Below are 16,443 nucleotides of genomic sequence, written 5' to 3' on the forward strand. Positions count from 1 at the left end.
GTGCATGGTTGTTGTGACTTTCAGCTGCCCCCATCCTGGCCTCTCTTCGATCCGCCATCCCTTTCTTCCCACCACTGACCCTCGTCAGCCCTCCCTTGCTGATCTTGTCGTGGACTCCTCTGCCCGGATCGTCTTTTCCAGCTCACCTCCAGGAGGACGCCGTCACCTGTCCCCATCAGCCGGCAACCTCGCTGCGCCCATTGGGGCGTCGTCTAGCTTCATGGATTCTTTGCGAACCCTCTCCTCCCCCCTGTTAAATTCATATTTTGCAAGGGCCATCAGTCAGCTCACTGATCTGTCCGCCCCATCATGGCTCCCTTCGACATTGCATCAGCGACGCTCGATCGATCAATCGATCGATAGATGAATAGATGGATGGATAGATAGAGTTGAGGACGAATTATTTGTGTGTTTAAATTTGGAAAACAATCTGGCTCTCTCTTCCCGTTGAAATCCCGGGTTCCTCTCGGCGACCCTGTGTGGGCACAGAAACGCAACAATGCGTGATGACGTCACAGAGTTGCAGAATTTAATCCAATCAGAACAAAGTATGAAGATAGAACAGAAACTGCAAAATATCAGGGACATACCTTCATTACCTGAGACAAAGATAGGGACAGCAAAGATGTCTTTGGAGAAATTGCAAGGGCAAAATCTGATCTGTTACTTGTGCAGAACGTTTTATAGTCAAAGATTCAAATAAGGCGTATCTTTGCTCATCCAACCAGGAGCTATCTTAGAGAAACTTAGACCTTCCCTTTTTTACTGCCAAAATCAAAGGCCATTCTCTCCTTCGTGTTAAACAAAATGATTGGAAAGACTATCCGACCTCCTGCGGCTCTACAGCCATCTGGGCAAAGAGAAACAGAGGAAGGTAATTTGAAAAGTAGCTGTGAAATTCTGGTTTCTCTCCTGCTGTCAGGAACAAACCTTTAATTCTGTATTTAAATAAAGAAAAAGTTTATCTTTCAAGAACCCAATTTGTTTTTCTGCACTCAGCAAACTCAAAATCTCCTGCTATAAAACCAAAATGTAATACATACAATCAACATAATAGAATGGAATATAATTCCTTTTTCTAACCTAATGTTCAAATAAAAATTAAGACAATCATTCACCATAAACCTGAACAATTTTCTAATAGTAAACAAAACATTTTCATATCACACAATTTCCATTTGATTCTGATATAATCACAGAAAATACAATTTCAAATACATTCATCATTGACTGAATTAATTCTAAAACTAGATAATACAATTTTCAATCAGAGCATGCTATTAGCTAAGAAAAATGTCTTACAAATTAAATGTTAGTGGTTCAAAATATTTTATGTTCAATTTTTTACACCATCCCAGATGTAAACGGGAGATTTCTGATCTCCCGTGAACTGGGTAAATTTCATTTTCCCAGAGTGATTCAAGTGATGTTGCCTTGCCTCCCTGCATATGCTAATTTTATGACCTCCTGTCCATCTTTTCAACCGGGACGCTGCATGTTGTTTGAAACTACAGCAGGCAGGTAAATACGATCTAAGTTGCTGAAGTCTGAATTAAAATGAACTCAACTCTTTCAGGTAATAATCTGGAAAACKGTTAATATTAAGTCTAAAATGAGTTCAAGTTCTAAACCTCGAATCTCGCACTCGCACCTTTTTATTCCCCGTCTCACTTTGTCATTAGCACACCGTTAAATGGCGGGTGGTGGTGGAGGGGTGCGACAAACAGCTTACATTGATTGAACATTTATATTACTAGTTCTTCCCCAAACCTTGTCCTCAATCAAACTGACCTGCATGTTTTCAGTTCAGCAAAATCCTGTTAATCAGACGTCAATTAAAGTCATGTGTGCTGAATTAGGGAAATGCCYAAAACTTGTAGGGCCTTGGATTCGACGTTGGCATTTCATTTCATTCAACGGCATTTCACACCCGTTGCCATGGTAACCGCCTGCGCTCCACAAGCCGCCCAGAGATTACGTTAAAAATATAACATTCCGTCCGTTAAGATATCAAGTTTTCAGGCTTGATATTTATTTTGCGGTCGTAAATAAGCCTCCCTGAACACAGCGGTGGTTAATTAGTTAATTTTAAACTCCTGCTCTGCTCGTTATATTGGCATGGGACCGAAACGCACAGAATCACATTATTATTTTTGTTGTGTCATTAATTTGAACACGTTTTGTCTAATTTTTTTTTGTGTTGTTCTTTAATAAAGTTACGAACGTCTTAAGTGAGCCAGAGGAGGACGTGCTGGTCTCAGCCTCCTGGCGGCGTTCAGTTTGTCACCTAATGCCGAGATCAACTCAAAGCCTTCCCTGCTCTAGTAAAGCACGAAGAGTTCAGAAACAATATGGAATGGGGGGGAAAGCTATTAACTGATTAAGTTATGTTTTAGATTGTTCTTGAAAATCTAGTCGGTCACGGCTGATTAGTGGGAGCACTCACGGCTGCACAGTGAACCCAATGATTTTATTTTTTTTTTACAGCCGCTCCCCTCTCTCGCAGGTACTGCGTACCCCCGCTAAATCTGTTAGGGGTGCGCAGTACCCATACATTAAATGTTTTTAACCATTTTATTGGTGACGTGCAGACAGGAGGAGCATGCTCTCAAAGAATGGCCTCCAGTGCAGTTGGCGAGAGGTTGTGCAATCCCAGGTGAGGCCTTAGCTCACTGCTGCCTCACCCGCTTCGCTTCCATTCATTTGAATGAGAAAATGCKAAAATTCAGCAATTTTGAAGAAGAAAAAAAAATCTGATTTGGTTAAATTAAATGAAAAATAGGTACTTTATAGTACAAACCACAGGGTGAAAATATTTTTTATAAATGATTTTATTATATTATTTTTCCATTATGACAGGTGAGGCTCTGCCTCCCCTGACCGTGCTCTTATGTTGGTAACACCCGCCACTCCCGAGAATAGTTCCACCTTTCTCCACGGAAGTAGTAAACCAAAAACATCTRTCAGGGGTCAGGTAGTTTGGTCAAATAAAACCTGGTGTAGCATGACAAATTCTTTACTTGATTAACCATTTGTCACTTTTAAAATATCAAATCAAACAGTGTACAGTTATTACCAATACAGAGCTAGAAGTTGGAAAGCAGTAAAAACCATTTTATAAAATCCAAACCAGTGACGTGGGGTGAGGTTCAATGCTGGTGAGGCACTGACTTACGATTATAGACACCATGCATGTTATTGGACGTACGGAAATTTCGCGCAGGCATACAACGCTGGCGGACAAAAAGACTAATCTTTTACATGTCATCCATAGCCGCGTTAACTCAGTGAAACTAAGAAATGTAGGTATCAATTTCGTGATATGATCCACAGCAAAGGGGTCCAAGCTACAAGCAGACTCGTTGCCATGGCAACTGACAACAATGCCTCTTAATGTTCTAGGATTTAACACCAATAAAACTAGATTAGCTACCGCTTCTACTTTACTGAATTACTTAGACATACAAACTGTAGCCCATAAAACGCACATTTCATTAAAAAACAAAACAAAAACTTCTTATTGCTGTCTTACCTTTACTTATCAATGAAATCCATGCGCCGCTAATTCTGCACAAAAATATCCGTTCATCCAAAGCCAAGTCTATTCTCGGCATGTCTTTTCTACTCCGTTTAAATAGTGTAGAAATGTAGTCTTTCATGTTGACGTCGGAAGACGGGAGAAAACAAATGTATCGCTGTACTTTTACTTATTTACTGTATGGCTAGCTCGCTGTGTCTTACTCTGCAGTTGTGCAGTCACAATGTCTGGGAACATGAGCGCCCCCTGCCATGAGGCAAGAGAACTGCCTGCCTCACCTCAAGTCTGTTCTCTGATCGGTCCTCCGCACACAAAACACGATATACACACAGTTGGAGACAAAAAAAAACACTGTACATTATAGACATAAGCTAGATTATGGAAAATCAGTTCATATATTAAATGTTTTTTAGCCATTTTATTGCCGGCGTACAGACAGGACGCCGGCAATAAAATAGGTTAAGCTCAGCTCGCTGCTGCCTCACCGGCTTCATTTCTGAGGATTTGAATGGGAAAGTGCGAAAACCCATCGATTTTGAAGAAAAAATGATCAGAATTGGTTAAGCTAAGTAAAAAATAGGTACTGTATAGTACAAACCACAGGGTGAAAATAGCAATATAAATGATTTTATTATTATATATTATTTTTCCATGACCGCACGTCACTGATCCAAACATAAGCAAATCAAATGCAGAAAAGCATTTGATTTTCTGCAAAATCAAAATATAATTTGCTGTAATTTGTTTATGGCACATTATAAACAAGATGTCTTGTAACAAATCTTGGAGCAACACCCTCAAAACTGAGATTTTGGATCTCTACACACACATTATCCTTTTTTAAATTCTGAGTATGTAATGTGAAAATCTATTTTCGCATTAGCTATATAAAAACAGTTGAAGTCATTTGTTGTTGCCTTGTTTTCTTCCACCTTGCCCTGCCTGCGTTTAGTGGTATCAGTGCTGTCCGGACCTGCTGGGAGAATCTGTGCGCCCCCTGTTTGTCCAGAGCCATTTGGACACTGACACCAAGGCGTTTCTCAAGCACAGCCAGGAGAAGTCCGGCTGGCTTTTCACACAGCTCTATCACTCTCTGGTATCAACTGTCCTCAGTCCCATGGTGTCCCGCACCTCCATCAATGGGTGAGTGTTATCGGCTGTCTTGTGTTTCAAACTGAGGCCTTCCGTCTCTCTGATCTGCCACCCGCCTCAGCTTTCTGGGCCGGGGCTCCATGTTCGTCTTTTCTGCCTATCAGTTCCAGCAGTTGCTACGGATCGGCCCGGACTGGGAGGCCGACAGGCTGCTGGATCTCGGAGCCGGGGACGGAGGAGTCACGGAAGTTATGGGAGTCCACTTCAAGCAGGTCTACGCTACTGAGGTCTCGCCACCAATGAAGTGGCATCTCCAGAGGAGGAATTACACGTGAGTGTGGGGGGGGGAAACGGTTCACTTACTGAGATGAGAGACGCAAGTTTTGAAATGTTTTTGAACCTGTTTAAGTTATTAAAACAGTCATATTTGTGGGATCAATCATTTAAAAAATGATCTACTGTTTTCATTCTCCTCAGGTCAGTTGACTCTTTAGCCAGTTTATATGTGTGCATTACCATTTTGTCCCCTCCTACTTCTGTTTCAGTTTTTTGTATTGTTCTTGTGGTGGTTAAACATTTTTATGATTTATGGTGATAAATATCCTTAAAAATGCCAAGATTTGCCGTGTTAATTGCATCCAACTTTTATTATAACCCAAAAATGTCTTGCTACACTGTTTCCAATTTTGTTCTCATTCCCATTTTTCTCAGTTTTACTCCTAAAAAAATGGAAAATTATGATCCCAGCTCAAACACGGTACTTGACCTGGGTACAAAATGTACCCAAGGTGCGTTTAAGCTGAATAACGATCAGTACCAAATGTTCCCCAGTAGACGGGAACATTTTATAGGATGAATCGACAAAAATTGCAGTGATATGGAAGGGGAAAACGGTAACCACTAATGGTTGCTCCAATTTTTGTGAATTTGCTGTTCGTATGCATTAACTCTATTTTGTTTCTTGCATTTGACAAGTCTTAATTTATAGCAATTTCCCTTTAAGTTACCCTCCATAAGATAATATTATTGAAAAATGGCATTGTGGATAGTCATATTCAACTAGTTTCGGAACCCGTGAAAGAGTAGATCCTATTTATTATGTCCTGAGAAACAGGATGGGGTTTTTTTTCAGCATTTCATTACTTTCAGCGATTTTATCTATTAATTCAGTCCCATTGAAATAGTTATTTTCAGTTAGCAGAGAGTGACAATAGGGTTTATGCGCCCTTCTGTTGTGCATAGACTGCTGGGTATAGATGAGTGGCAGCACACTGGTTTCCAGTATGACGTAATCAGCTGCCTGAACCTGCTGGACCGCTGCGACGACCCTCTGCATCTCCTGCGGGACATCAGGAGCTCCCTGCTCCCCAAGACGGGAAGGCTCGTCTTGGCTGCTGTGCTTCCCTTCCAACCTTACATTGAAGTCGGTCAGTGGGGAAACAACAAAGTTATGCTTTTGATTTGATTTCCAATCTAAATAAAATAAAAAGTACTTTATTTTTTCTCCTCATCTCCTAGGAGGGAAGTGGGAGCGTCCAAAAGAGCACATTAAAATCGCGGGAAAGACGTGGGAGGAGCAAGTCACAAATCTGTGCAGTGAGGTTTTCAAGCGGGCGGGTTTTGAGTTGGAGGCCGTGACCCGACTGCCGTACCTCTGCGAAGGCGACATGTATAACGACTACTATGTACTGGATGATGCAGTTTTTGTTCTCAAGGCATCAGAGGACGCTGGAGATTCTCCTTAGTGAGAATGGAACCGATTGTCGGGGTGGGGGATGCGCTCCAAATGTTTTAGAGGTTTCTTTTTTTTTCTTCATGGGTGTTGGTGCAATGTAAAACGTGTCGTTCTTGCAGTCATCCGTTTCCGACTTGGGTGGAAATGGGGAGTCGCAAGTGAACCTCAGGTGCTGCGGTTTAGAACTTTTGGATCCAGAGATACCTCAACTATTTAAGCAATAATGGAAAAAAAAAAGAGAGGCTATCGAGATAGCCACTAAAGATTTGGTTCGTCTAACACATCATCACTGTTCTGTAAGTGTTAATCTGTAAAGTCTTGTACTTGTGTTTTGTGTTGAGATTTAAATGTTAACTTCACCAGTAAAGATAAACATCTTTTTTTTTTTTTGGTTACTTTTAGTACATGACAACAGCTGTAAATACTAAAGGAAAAAGTAGAATATTCTTTACATTTCCTGGATACTGAGTAAAGGTTCAGCAAAACAATGTGAACATATAACACTGCCTTTTGTGCTTTCTATCAAATGTATTAGTAAAAGCTCTCAAATTCGCTCACTAACCTGTAAATCTGACATGCATAGGAGTGAACCTACAAAAACAGGCAGACTGAATCATTTTAGGGCCTGGGGCAAAATTAAAGACAAGGACCCACCATTTTTATTTTATTTTTTTAACCATTCAGTTTTCTGATACTTTTTTTTTGTTGTCTAAGAGCTACTTGCAGTTTCCTACTATTTTTACTGCTGCACGCATTTTATCGTTGCAGTCTTCAACATTTCTTTGTGTATAATTGTTTCAGACTTGGTGAGATCTTAATTCATTTGATCTGTATCTGACTGTGGATGTTGCCTTCTAGGACAAAATGCTTTTAGCAGTTGATTTTTTTTTTTCTTGCTCATGGGTGGAATCGGTAACTTTGATTTCTGCACTGTTCATTTTAAATGGGAAGCCACTTGGTCATGTGACATAATAATGTCATATTACGCACATAAAGTAAGTTGAAGCAGCCATTATGGTCTCTGTTACATTGACTGTAAATGGAGGGGAAACACTAAGATTAGAAAAATGCCTACACTTGGCACAAATTGCAAGCTGCTGATTTAAAAAAAAAAAAGAAGAACTTTGCTAATTATTTTACACAAGGTTTTCTGGAAGTACAGCTGACGAAATTACATCTTTTGAGGCCTGGTGGCTAAAATGAGGTTATATGTTGAACAAGAGCAAAAATGTAAAGTTCTAATGGCACCTTAGAACTTTTTAACACTTTTTCCGACATGTTCATTTTGGAGGTTTTTCTACAAGTATGTTAAGAAGTCTAGCTCTGACATATGATGGTGTCATCGGTTGGTTTTGAATTTAATAATGTGGAATCTATTTTTTTTAATTATTATTTTAGTGTGTTTTTGTCCCCAACCATTTGACCATAAAAAAGGGTGGGGTTCCAGATGATGGTGCCAAATGACAATTCAGAAATGTGCCATAATGTTTTTATGAGTAAAAGTTGTGTTCCTGAATAAAAATTAACCATTTTTTAGATGATTTGTCTTTTGTGTTTTTTTGTTTTTTGTTTGTTTTGTTTTCATCCAGTGTCACTGGACATTATATTCAAATCAGACAAGTTTTTGTTTGTGGTAAAACTTCCAAGTGAGTATTTTTGTCCCAAAAAAAGTGATCTACTGTCAAACCAAGAAGTTTTTTATAATGACACAATTTATTTATTTTTAGCAAAGTGTGAAGCTCCAGTTTTTCTCGTGACATATCACATTGATTTTGTGATTGTTGTGTAGACTCATCAGGTGCATACTAATGAATGTACTCGGTAATATACATTGAAACCAGTGACGTGCGGTGAGCAGTGGCAGAGCCAGACTTTTAAAGTTGGGGGGGTTAAGGGGGGCCAAGACTACCTCTGGGGGGGCAAAATTTTAAATGTGTGTGCACACACACACACACATATACACACAGATATATCTTTTTTTTTTTTTTAAATAACTAAACTGAATATTTGGGCTTTTTTTAAGCCGTTCTGACATTTGACAGGTTATAATTAACACCTTTGACTGGTGCACATGGAGTCATAACAGACTTTACGCAAAGAGTTCATCGCAGAGGCAACTAAAATCAATCAATAAAAAAATCCTTTCTGAATATCATCTCATGGACACTGAGCTAAATGCGTCTTTCCCAGCGAGAGCTGACCGCGTGTTGAGTTATGGACACCTTGGTTAGGAAGCTCATTGCAAACCTTTAGTTGAAACGGCGCCTTTAACTCCAGTCTCCAGTACAGAACAGAGAAAACTAAAGAGAATGCAACATAGAGCTATCCATTTACAGTCTAAACAGAGGAGCCGGCAGTTTACTTTGAGGAAATAAATTAAGGTGCAGAAGTTGATTAGATCCATGCGCAGTGCGCTGCACAACCAATGAGGACGCGGCTCCGCCGCTGCGAAGAATTAGACGTAACTCGCCCCGCAGTTTTAACAAATGGAGGTGAAGACGTGACCCTCCGCAACCAGAAGGAGAGCGATGCTCAGAAGGAGCGCGGCAGGCGTAACATCTGTCCGTTTTGGAGTAGCGAAACCATGCAAAAATAAATACATAAATAAAATAAATCCGGCTGAAATGGGTTTCCTCCGCAGGGTGGCTGGGCTCTCCCTTAGAGATAGGGTGAGAAGCTCGGTCATCAGGGAGGGATTCAGAGTAGAGCCGCTGCTCCTCCACGTCGAGAGGAGCCAGTTGAGGTGGCTCGGGCATCTGGTCAGGATGCCTCCTGGACGCCTCCCTGGTGAGGTGTTCCGGGCACGTCCCACCGGGAGGAGGCCTCGGGGAAGACCCAGGACACGCTGGAGGGACTATGTCTCTCGGCTGGCCTGGGAACGCCTTGGGATTCCTCCGGAGGAGCTGGAAGAAGTGGCTGGGGAGAGGGAAGTCTGGGCCTTCCTTCTGAAGCTGCTGCCCCCGCGACCCGACCCCGGATAAGCGGAAGAAAATGGATGGATGGATGGATGGATGGATGGATAAAATAAATTCTGGCAAAAACAATGGGGACCCTCGTCGGGTCAATCAGTGTTGCTTCCTAAGTGGACAGTTTGATTTCACAGAAGTTTGATTTACTTGGAGTTATATTGTGTTAAGTGTTCCCTTTATTTTTTTGAGCAGTGTATATACGTGTGTGTGTGCACACACACACACATTTAAAATTTTGCCCTCCCAGAGGTAGTCCTGGCCCCCCCTTGGCCTCCCCAACTTTAAAAGTCTAGCTCCGCCACTGCTGGCTCCGCCCCTGGCGGTGAGGTTCATTGCTGGTGAGGCACTGACTTATGACTTGGACACCATGCATGTTATTGGACGTACGGAAATTTCGCGCAGGCATACAACGCTGGGGGGACAAAAAGACTAATGATTTACATGTCATCCATAGACGCGTTAACTGAGTGAAACTTAAAAATGTAGGTATTAATTTCGTGCTATGATCCACAGCAAAGTGATCTGTATTCTCCAAGCTACGCAGACTCGTTGCCATAGCAACTGACAACAATACCACTTCATGTTTTAGGATTTAACACCAAAAAACATTCAAGAATTTTGCACACAGAACAAAACATTTAGTCTGTTGTTGTAGTATGTTTTAGGCTTAATGTTTTATTTATAATTGCTGTGGTAGATTAGCTACCGCTTCTACTTTACTGAATTATATGTAGCCCACAAAACGCACATTTCATAAAAAAAAAAAACATCTTATTGTTGTCTTACCTTTACTTATCAATGAAATCCATGCGCCGCTAATTCTGCACAAAAATATCCGTTCATCCAAAGCCAAGTCTATCCTCGGCATGTCTTTTCTACTCCGTTTGAGAATCATCAAACTGTCTCGAAGCAAAACTTTCAGCTCCGGTGTTGCTCTTCCTTTAGTTATTATCTCCTGCTTCAGTTGAAAATCCACTTTATAAAACTGTTTAAGTGTAGAAATGTGGTCTTTCATGTTTACGTCAGAATAGAGGAGAAAACAAATATATCGCTGTACTTTACTTATTTACTGTATGGTTAGCTCACTGTGTTTTACTCTGCAGTTGTGCAGTCACAATATCTCGAATCATGAGCGCCCCCAGCGGTGAGGCAAGAGAACTGCCTGCCTCACCTCGAGTCTGTTCTCTGCCGTTTCTGATCGGTCCTCCGCACACAAAACACGATACACACACAGTTAGTGACAAAAAACACTGTACATTATAAACATAAGCGAAATTATGGAAAATCAGTCCATATATTAAATGTTTTTAGCCATTTTATTGTCGGCGTACAGACACGACGAGCATGCTGTCAAATAATGGCAGCCAGTGCAGTTAGCGAGAGGTTGCGCAATCCCAGGTGAGGCTCAGCTCGCTGCTGCCTCACCGGCTTCGCTTCTGAGCATTTGAATGGGAAAATGCGAAAATTCAGCGATTTTTAAGAAAAAACTAATCAGAATTGGTAAAGCTAAGTAAAAAAAATAGATACTTCATAGTATAAACCACAGGGTGAAAATAGCAATATAAATTATTTTATTATTATTTTCCTTGATGACCTGCCTCCCCTGACCGCACGTCACTGATTGAAACGTATGATTCACTTTAACTATGTCAAGAAAATATGAGAAACGTATCTAAAATAGTCTAAGCCACATAAATTGTCACTATCAAAACTTTTGCTCATGATTGCCGATTTTACTACAGCTCTCACTGGTATCTCGTGATAAACAACTTCAACACGTATCCTAATGACACGTCAAATATATCCTCCATACAGCTCAGCGGAATGTGTTGTCTTGAAATTATCAACTAGTACGAACCGATAAAGGAAAACTCGGAGCTTTTCTTCTGAAACGGAAGGCAGGCGTTGCTTGACATAAATTATGCAAATGAGGCAGTGCGCCTTTTTGATTGGCTAATGTTCGTTCGTTTCTCGCTTGTCATTGGATGCTGCTATGTTGGCCACGTCTCCCAGCCACGTCGCTCTCCACTCGCCATTTTCCCCGTTCCCCCCCGAGCTAAATACCGTAGTTTTTTTCTGGCGTCGCGTTTGTGTTCAGCTTTACAGTTGGGCTGGGTGGAAAAGGGAGTGTTACCGGAGAGGAACGGAATTCACCGAAGAGCTTTGAGATAGGTTGGTGACTGAGGGGGCTTCCTCAAACATGAACATTTTCAGGCTAACCGGCGACTTGTCCCACCTAGCAGCCATCATCATTTTGTTGCTAAAAATATGGAAAAGCAGGTCCTGTGCCGGTGAGTACACCCCTTCCTTCTTTCTTCCATACAAAACTCTGTTTAAAAATGTCAGTTCAAAAAGTAAGTATTCATCTCGGTTTCCTAGTTGGACCTCACTTATTAGCTCCAAGCTAACGTTAGCTATAACTTGCTAGTAGTACCCGGTGTAGTAAAGCTACCATTTCTGTCAGAAAATATGACGTTTCATACCGACACTGCTACTACGAAGAACAATGCAACGCTGCAATGAACGCCTGCAGGTGGCTTTAGTGGCGACCGGATTCCTAAGTGTTGTCAACTGACTGTGCATAGTTTGCTCTTAGTTAGGCCCTTCAAAATTTCTATTATTCACCTACAATGAGTTACTTTCACGTTTTTACCGCTTCTTCCACCACAGTTCGGTTTGTGTGTTCTGTGACGTGGCAGTGGCCCATCCAGAAGTAACAGTCACAGTGTCCACACTTTGGCTGTGTCCTGGAGAGTTGCAGGAGGCAGTTTGCTGTGTTTTCATCGTTTTTTTTTTTCTTCTCTTTTGTTTGGATCAAAGGTTACAGTTGTGCATCAGTCAGCTCCCTGTGTTATCGCTGCTGCTTGCAGGAGATTGAGTCACACCGTTAGCTCTCCTTGTCGTATCGAACCTCCAGAGACTTGTTTCAGTATCGGTATCCCCGTCATGCTAGCTGACTATTAAAACAAAACTAGTACACAGGGATACATCCAAGTACTTTCTGAGATGTATGCAAGCACATTATAGGTACTCCCCTGGAGGTTTTGCATGGACACACAGTTGCTAAATACAGAAAATGCCAACTAGAAACAATTGTTCCGCCATTGTTTTGGCGCCCCCTCTGGCGTGGCGCCCCTAGGAGTGCGTACCCAGTTTTTGCGTCACTAATGCATCACAGTTGAGTTCTGATTAGTTAGTAATATTGTGAAGATACCCTACAAGTGTTGGCACTAATCTGTTGATTAGACAGTTATACTTTTTAATCTAATTTCCCCAAAACTCAAGTTTTTAAGAGTTTTGTCAAGAATTATTAAAAGTACTGTACACTTATTTTATTTACTTGGATCCAGAGTTGGAAGTGTCTCCACTTCACTGCTGTCATGTTCTTGTGTTAATTGTGTATCCTGATGGTCAGGTATTAAAAATAACTTGTGTCTGAGTTCAAATTAAATGTGTGTTTTTAGAGGCTTTTATTTCCATTCATTCAAATGGAAATTTCCTCTCTCTGATAGATGTTAATAATTTAAGTCATGTGAGCATGACACAACTAGATCGACCCACATACCTTCCATAATAATTATGGAAGGTAATTTGTTGACAAGAAAACTGTTAGTCACACACAACACTAATAAAAATCACTTGACACTGATGGTTTGGCAGTAAAACAGTCTGTGCCAGACTGCAGCAGCATTCCTCCTACCTGTTCCTGTGAGAAGAATGCACTCTTTAACTTCCTGTTTCTGTCATCTGCTGTCTCCTTGCAGGTATTTCTGGAAAGAGTCAGGTCCTGTTTGCCTTGGTGTTCACCACTCGCTACCTGGACCTGCTTACATCCTTCATCTCCCTCTACAATACCACAATGAAGGTAAATCGCATTGCGACGAGCGTTTCCCGCAAGGAAACGTGAGCACACATTGCTAAGGTGGAGCTTACCCTTGAACTAACACGCTTGTGTTTGCTGAAGGATGAGCTGCATCCCCCCGCCCTGATTCTGTTTGCGTTAAGCTAGCGCGCTTGTTGTTGTCCTACAGATTATCTACATTGGATGCGCCTACGCCACCGTCTACCTGATCTACATGAAGTTCAAGGCGACCTACGATGGGAACCATGACACGTTCAGAGTGGAGTTCCTGGTGGTCCCAGTGGGCGGGCTGGCTTTCTTGGTCAATCATGACTTCTCCCCTCTAGAGGTCAGTAATCTACACCAATTTTAAAGCAGATCTGTTAGCAAGTTCAGTCGAAAACATGCTGGAATTGTTTATCCCGCAGATCCTGTGGACATTTTCCATCTACTTGGAGTCGGTGGCCATCCTCCCGCAGCTCTTCATGATCAGCAAAACGGGAGAGGCTGAGACCATCACCACCCACTACCTGTTCTTTCTAGGACTCTACAGGGCCCTCTACCTCATCAACTGGATATGGAGGTTCTACTTTGAAGGATTCTTTGATATGATCGCCATAGTGGCAGGAGTGGTGCAGACCATCCTATACTGCGATTTCTTCTATTTGTATGTAACAAAAGGTGAGAGATTTACCTTTTTTTTTTTTTAACGCATTTAATTTTTACAAAGAAGGTGTAACCTTTTCTAAAGCATTTAGGTGATAAATGCTGTAAAACATGTATCTTGTGTGGTCTTATGTAGCCAGTTTCTCCTCGGTCACAAAGCACAGAACCTCGCTCTGTTTGTAAAGGTCGGGCTTCTCGTGTGACTAAACTCGCTGTTGGGAGTGTTTCAGGTTGCAAAGGAACATTTGTGACAACCACATACTGAAATAGAGAGTCCATCCCATTAGGGCAGGTAGAGGCTGGGCCAGACTTTAGAAAGGGCTTACATGGGGGACCCCAAAGATTTATTTTTTAAACAAATGCTTGCTTTGAATTGTTCTTTATATAAAACGTATAGGCCCATATCAGATTAATTATGTTAATATTATTATTAATATAAATAATATCCAAGCATTTTAAAATRCAAAGTTATAGTTTTTTTTTTTTAAACAATATGGAGCTACTGCTCAGGGTTTGCATTCAACCTACCATGCATCAATTCATGTATAGGTCTATCTATTAATGTATTATAATTCGCTTTAGCAGAATATTTTTTTCTGTCGTGGGTATGGGACCAAATTGGCTGCAGGCCCAGATCCTTGTAAATCCGGCCCTGGATAGAGGTATTAAAGTTGGGACAATGGAGACAACGGGGCTGGAGATGTGGGATGTTTCAGACTTGGATTTGAAGAATAAGCTGTTGACATTTTTATGCCGAATACCACATGGCACCTTTATGTGTACAAGAGTTGGCAATAATTGAGATGCATATTAGCTTCATATTAGTAAAAAAACAAATGTCCACTCTACCTCCACTACACAACTCCTCTACTCTGTTTGATCCACACACTGCTCAGCCTGGGCTTTACTAGTTTCTAATCGTGTCCATTTTGGACCTTATTGATGGAAAAATGTGGTTGATCAAATATTTTTATTTTTCAATATAGAGTTTTAAAAAGGAAGTCAGAGGAAGCGCAACAGGTGTGAGCAGCTATTTGACAGGAAGTTACTTTCTGTGTGTTAGCTGTTCATTTGGACTGCACCTTTTTAACAGYGAGACTACAGAAGAAAACAGGCTAAATGAATTGGTGTTATCGTACCCATTTTGCAATGTACCCATGTAATGTTGAAATATTTTCTTTTTGATTTAAAATGGTAAACATTTGCTCTAAAGTAATTTATTCTATAGGCACTTTATGTCCTCGTATTTGCTCTCATGTCAGACCGTCTTGCTGTGTCTTATTGCTGTTTCTGCTCTGCCTGATTTCAGTACTCAAAGGAAAGAAGCTGAGTCTGCCCGCCTAAGTGCCAAAGAGAAGCGAATTGGCAAATTGGGAGCGATCGGAGGGGAACAGGAACAGCAGTGGACACCTTTTGCAAAATATCCCCCCCCAAAAAAAGAAGAATTACAATGGAATCACGTCCCTTCCTCCTCCACCACGGCCTTCTCCTTTTCCCCTCCAACCAGCGTAAGATGCCTGAGACAGAGAGCAACTCTGGAGCTGCCGACTGATCCAGAACCGGTGGATTCGGAACGCCTGCATTCGGATTTCTGTTTGATGCATCTTGCCTTAACTTTTTTTTATTGTTCTGTATAAAAGAAGCGAAACACTGCAGGTTTTCTACATAAAAAAGGAGGATCATTGGCATGTAATAGGTGAAGATGCCTGAGATTTGGCAGTGTATAATATTAGAGTTGGACTTCTTGTGCTGGGAGAATGTTGAGTTTGTAATATTCGCAATCAAAACAAATATTCTTTTGTAAAAATAGGGACATTTGTTAAATCGTTTTAAAAATGACGGACAAATTATTCATGTTTTCCCCCTACATTTATTTGACTATTTTACATTCCCACTTGTAAAGTTTATTCTGGAGTAAAAATGCAGTACATATGCCATTCTCTGTCCAAGAAAAAAGAAGTAAGTTGGACACAACTCAAGTTATATTTGTTCAGATGCCATCAGAACTGATTTTGTTTTTTCAGTGTATTTTAACTGTTCATATTTAAAGGCCTATGAAGAGTAAACTCAAAAAGCACAGGTGTAAGAAAACAAGCCAGTAAACTCATTTCTGTAAATTACTTTTTACATGAGCTCCTGCTCAGTAAGTACACATCACTTGTAATTACACATTATTGCCAAGCTTGTTCATTTCAGAAAACATTATTTTTAACATCTAATATGCATAAACTGAAGCTTATGTGCTGTAGTCGAAGCCTCACTACAGAAAGTTTTCATCTTTTAGGTGCAGATGTATTTATTTTTTTTCTCACTGATTCCAATAAACAGAGTCCGGAGAATGGTTTAAGTGTCCTCTATTTTCTGCACGACACAATGTATTCACTGGTATTGACCATTCATCTTTGGTGATGAGCTCCAAGCTTTGAGGTTGGAATGCCTGTTTGCCATCACTCTTTAATTCTAAAATTCAAGTTGAAAGTCTATCTATCTATATATATATATAAAGTATATTTTGTTTGTGTGTGTGTTTTGAGAGCGCCGTTATTTTCGCCGAAACAGCTTTCACAGTGTCCGTAGTTCTCTCGATAAGGGCGCCGAACAA

At 40.9% G+C, this 16,443-nt stretch overlaps 2 protein-coding genes across 3 annotated transcripts in view; both read left to right on the forward strand.

Annotated features, from left to right (window-relative positions):
- mettl9 (methyltransferase 9, His-X-His N1-histidine) overlaps positions 1-7,903 on the forward strand; it is a 15,336-nt gene extending 7,433 nt beyond the window's left edge. For both annotated transcript variants that reach the window (XM_008437709.2, XM_008437708.2), the window contains 4 exons: positions 4,491-4,681; positions 4,752-4,961; positions 5,873-6,057; positions 6,149-7,903. In XM_008437709.2, coding sequence (XP_008435931.1) covers positions 4,491-4,681; positions 4,752-4,961; positions 5,873-6,057; positions 6,149-6,375 — 813 coding nt within the window. In that variant the 3' untranslated portion in view covers positions 6,376-7,903. The remainder of the gene's footprint in view (positions 1-4,490; positions 4,682-4,751; positions 4,962-5,872; positions 6,058-6,148) is intronic.
- Positions 7,904-11,330: 3,427 nt separating this feature from the next.
- Positions 11,331-16,182, forward strand: kdelr2b (KDEL endoplasmic reticulum protein retention receptor 2b). The gene is made up of 5 exons (XM_008437710.2): positions 11,331-11,625; positions 13,099-13,199; positions 13,366-13,524; positions 13,604-13,856; positions 15,151-16,182. Exons 1-5 carry the CDS (start codon positions 11,535-11,537, stop codon positions 15,183-15,185), a joined length of 639 nt encoding a protein of 212 aa, XP_008435932.1. The 5' UTR covers positions 11,331-11,534; the 3' UTR covers positions 15,186-16,182.
- Positions 16,183-16,443: the final 261 nt, after the last annotated feature.

Source organism: Poecilia reticulata, linkage group LG19 (genome assembly GCF_000633615.1).
Source record: "Poecilia reticulata strain Guanapo linkage group LG19, Guppy_female_1.0+MT, whole genome shotgun sequence".
Lineage (NCBI taxonomy): Eukaryota > Metazoa > Chordata > Actinopteri > Cyprinodontiformes > Poeciliidae > Poecilia > Poecilia reticulata.

Excerpts from the sequence above, each read along its gene's own strand:
- kdelr2b (XM_008437710.2), top strand. The coding sequence starts at position 11,535 with ATGAACATTTTCAGGCTAACCGGCGACTTGTCCCACCTAGCAGCCATC. Across the intron at positions 11,626-13,098 it reads GAAAAGCAGGTCCTGTGCCG|GTATTTCTGGAAAGAGTCAG; the intron begins GTGAGTACACCC and ends GTCTCCTTGCAG. Across the intron at positions 13,857-15,150 it reads CTATTTGTATGTAACAAAAG|TACTCAAAGGAAAGAAGCTG; the intron begins GTGAGAGATTTA and ends GCCTGATTTCAG.